Source organism: Ammodytes marinus, assembly GCF_949987685.1.
Source record: "Ammodytes marinus genome assembly, chromosome: 3".
Lineage (NCBI taxonomy): Eukaryota > Metazoa > Chordata > Actinopteri > Uranoscopiformes > Ammodytidae > Ammodytes > Ammodytes marinus.
Window position 1 is genome coordinate 35,910,395 of NC_137232.1, and position 4,018 is coordinate 35,914,412.

General features: G+C 47.4%; 1 protein-coding gene across 1 annotated transcript in view; it reads left to right on the top strand.

Annotated features, from left to right (window-relative positions):
- Positions 1-234: 234 nt before the first annotated feature.
- The window catches only part of spint2 (serine peptidase inhibitor, Kunitz type, 2), a 24,966-nt gene continuing 21,182 nt past the window's right edge, over positions 235-4,018 (top strand). The window contains exon 1 of the mRNA XM_080025242.1: positions 235-526. Within this exon, the coding sequence (XP_079881368.1) occupies positions 382-526 (145 nt within the window). The 5' untranslated portion in view covers positions 235-381. The remainder of the gene's footprint in view (positions 527-4,018) is intronic.

Below are 4,018 nucleotides of genomic sequence, written 5' to 3' on the forward strand. Positions count from 1 at the left end.
GTGTGTGTGTGTGTGTGTGTGTGTGTGTGTGTGTGTGTGTGTGTGCGTGTGTGTGTGTGTGTTCAGTTAGTGTGAATGCAGGCGGAATCAGGAGGAAGGAGCGTTTGTTTGTTTCTGTGGAGTTTTGATTAGATCTGCGTGTGACTGACGCGGTGGGAGGGGGGCGGGGCCACACCTGTCGCTCAGGTGAATTTAACTGCGACAACAAGAGAGACTCCAAACACGGAAGTGAGCCATTCCTCCGCGCGACACCGGACAGGTAACAGCTCAACAGAGACTGAAGCGAGTTGGACTGACGCTAACTTCTACCGACGCTACTGAGAAAACGACCCATCGCTACACGGTGTAAACATCTCTGTGTTTCTGCTTTAATTGATCGTAATGATGATCGCCCGCGCGCCTCTCCTCTGGCTGTGCGCGCTGCTCGTGCCCGCGGCCCTGCTCGTGTCCGCGGCGCTGGACACCACGGAGAACAAAGTGCCCGAGACGGAAGGTCCGGTCCGCGCGGCCAACGCCTCCAACAATGGTGAGACACACAGGGGGGGGGGGGGGTCTCTTTAATATGTTTGTGTTTTTAATTGGCCAATTTTTATTTATTTTTTATTGCATTTTGCTTTTACCAGACAGTGTGTAGAGACAGTGGCTCAGGTGGTAGATCGGGTCGGCTGATGATCAAAGGGTTGGAGGTTCGATCCCCGCCCTGCCACCTGTGTCATGGTTGTTGTGTCCTTGGGCAAGACACTTCACCCACCTTGCCTCGTGTGAATGTCGATAGTTAGCCTGCTGCTATCGGTGTATGAATGTGTGTGTGAATGGTAACGTGGGAAAGGAAAACAGGTCTCCCTTGAAAAAGAGTTTTCGGTCTCAATGGGATTTACCTGTAGAAATAAAGGTTAAAAAAAAAAAAAAAAACGTACTATCTATGGTAGAGATGGAACGGGTCAGAGAGGGGAATGACCCGGGCTGGATTCTAACCCGGGTCTGATCGGAAATGACATGTTACAGCAAACGAGACCATCAGTGCAAAGAATGTTGTTTATATAGTTTTTATTCATGCCTTTGTCATCCACTTTACATTCACTCAGCTAGAAAGGCTGTAAATACACAGTAGCAGTGTGTGTTTCTGTGTGTGTGTGTGTGTGTGTGTGTGTGTGTGTGTGTGTTTCTCTGTGTGTGTGTGTGTTTACAGGTGTGTGTGTGTGTGTGTGTGTGTGTTTCTCTGTGTGTGTGTGTGTGTGTGTTTACTGTGAGCCGATTTCAGGTCCGACCGGTTTGTCTGGTTCGTGTTTCAACGTTCCATTGTCACAAGTTATACTTCCTGTTGTTCTGAGTTTGTTCCTTCATGGTTGAATGCTCCTAATGGAAGTCTCTTTGGAGAAAAGAGTCAGCTGTGACACACACACAGAGAGAGAGAGAGAGAGAGACACACACACACACACACAGAGAGAGAGAGAGACACACACACACACACACACACACACACACAGAGACACACACACACACACACACACACACACACACACACACACACACACACACACACACACACAGACACAGAGAGAGAGAGAGAGACACATACACACACACACACACAGAGAGAGACACAGAGAGAGAGAGAGACGCATACACACACACACACACACACACACAGAGACACACACACACAGAGAGAGACACAGAGAGAGAGAGAGAGACACACACACTCAGACACAGAGAGACACACACACACACACACTCAGACACAGAGAGAGAGAGAGAGACACACACACAGACACAGAATAAAATGTAATGAAGTTTCCTTCTCATATTACTAATGTTTACTGGACTTAAACCTACGAGCCAATGGGATCGCTGCAGGTAAACCTACGAGCCAATGGGATCGCTGCAGGTCACTTCCTGGTTCAGTGATGTCATCTGCATTCTTCTGTTTGAGACGCAGTGAAGCATGTTGATCGACCGCTTAGGAAAAGAGGCCGTCACCTAACGCATAGCCACAGACAGGCAGGGAGACAGGCAGGCAGGGAGGGAGAGAGACAGACAGGCAGGGAGAGGCTGTCACCTAACGCCTAGCCACAGACAGACAGGGAGACAGACAGACAGGCAGGGAGAGGCTGTCACCTAACGCATAGCTACAGACAGACAGGGAGAGAGACAGACAGACAGACAGACAGGGAGAGAGACAGGCAGGCAGGGAGACAGACAGGGAGACAGACAGGGAGAGAGACAGACGGGGAGACAGACAGGGAGAGAGACAGACATGATCCACTACCTGTCTGTACTGTGTGAATATCTCCTCATGATCCACTACCTGTCTGTACTGAGTGAATATCTCCTCATGATCCACTACCTGTCTGTACTGTGTGAATATCTCCTCATGATCCACTACCTGTCTGTACTGTGTGAATATCTCCTCATGATCCACTACCTGTCTGTACTGTGTGAATATCTCCTCATGATCCACTACCTGTCTGTACTGTGTGAATATCTCCTCATGATCCACTACCTGTCTGTACTGTGTGAATATCTCCTCATGATCCACTACCTGTCTGTACTGTGTGAATATCTCCTCATGATCCACTACCTGTCTGTACTGTGTGAATATCTCCTCATGATCCACTACCTGTCTGTACTGAGTGAATATCTCCTCATGATCCACTACCTGTCTGTACTGTGTGTGAGCTGAAATTCCAGTGTTAATCCACAGCCTAGGCTCCGTGAACGGGTGTGTAAACAAAGGGCCCACCGTAGCTATAGCAACACACGTCTAATTCTTGTGGCAATACCTTGTGACTGAAAACAGCAGTCCACAAGTTGAGGAAACTTTTAGGTTGCGTTCCGAATCTCATACTTTCTACTATATAGTTTGGTAGAAAAAAGATTTAGGATGTCCTGATTCTTGTGGCCAGATTTAGGATGGTTAGAAGTACCCGGATGTCCTACTTCATGCGGCCAAGATTGTTAGTGTTGAAAACTGCATCCTATTTGGGCGATTCTGACCCACAATCCGGTGCGCACGTGAAGTGACGTCACATCGACGAAGCCTCCATATGAAAACAAACGGGGATGAGACGGATATAAAAGCAAGAGGCAAGATCAAGGAGCCATGTTAGGATGAAATAAGAGAGTAAAAGTATGTCCCAATAGTATGCCTACTGCATCCTAACTAGATTATTTTTATCGTCGGATGTAGTATGTAGAATAGAAAAAAGAAAGAGGGGGAGATTCGGAACGCAACCTAGATTTGAATACAGATTTGCAGCTCACGAGTCACGTGACTATCGGCCATGTTTGGTCACTGGATGATGTGTGTTGATACTCTCCCTTCGTTCTGAATCTAACTCCTCTTTCTTCTCTCTCTCCTCCACACTACATCTGACCATAAAAGGAATCTAGTTAGGATGCAGTAGGCATACTATTGGGACATACTTTTACTCTCTTATTTCATCATAACATGGCTCCTTGATCTTGCCTCTTGCTTTTATATCCGTCTCATCCCCGTTTGTTTTCATATGGAGGCTTCGTCGATGTGACGTCACTTCACGTGTTTCAGAAATATTTAAAAGTTCCTCGTAGCGTGTGTGTGTGTGTGTGTGTGTGTGTGTGTGTGTGTGTGTGTGTGTGAGCCTGATGCTTTGTGTGTGTGTGTTCTGTAAATGTCTTATATTGTTGCTAACTCCTCTCTACTGCAACGTCAGTAAATAAGGTGGGATCCTGTGTTAGGGTTAGGGTACCATGTTATTAACTGTCTGCCTGCCCTGTCTGTCTGTCTGTCTGTCTGTGTGTCTGTCTGCCTGCCCTGTCTGTCTGTCTGTCTGTCTGTCGGTAGTGTGTTAGGGTAACATGTTTGTAACAGTCTGTCTGTCTCTCTCAGTGTACTGCAGACAGGTTAATAATAGTCTGTCTCTCTCTGCCTGTCTCTCTCTCAGTATAGTAGTAATAACAGCCTGTCTCTCTCTCTCTCTCTCTCTCTGCCTGTCTCTGTCTCTCTGCCTGTCTCTCTCTCTCTCTGCCTGTCTCT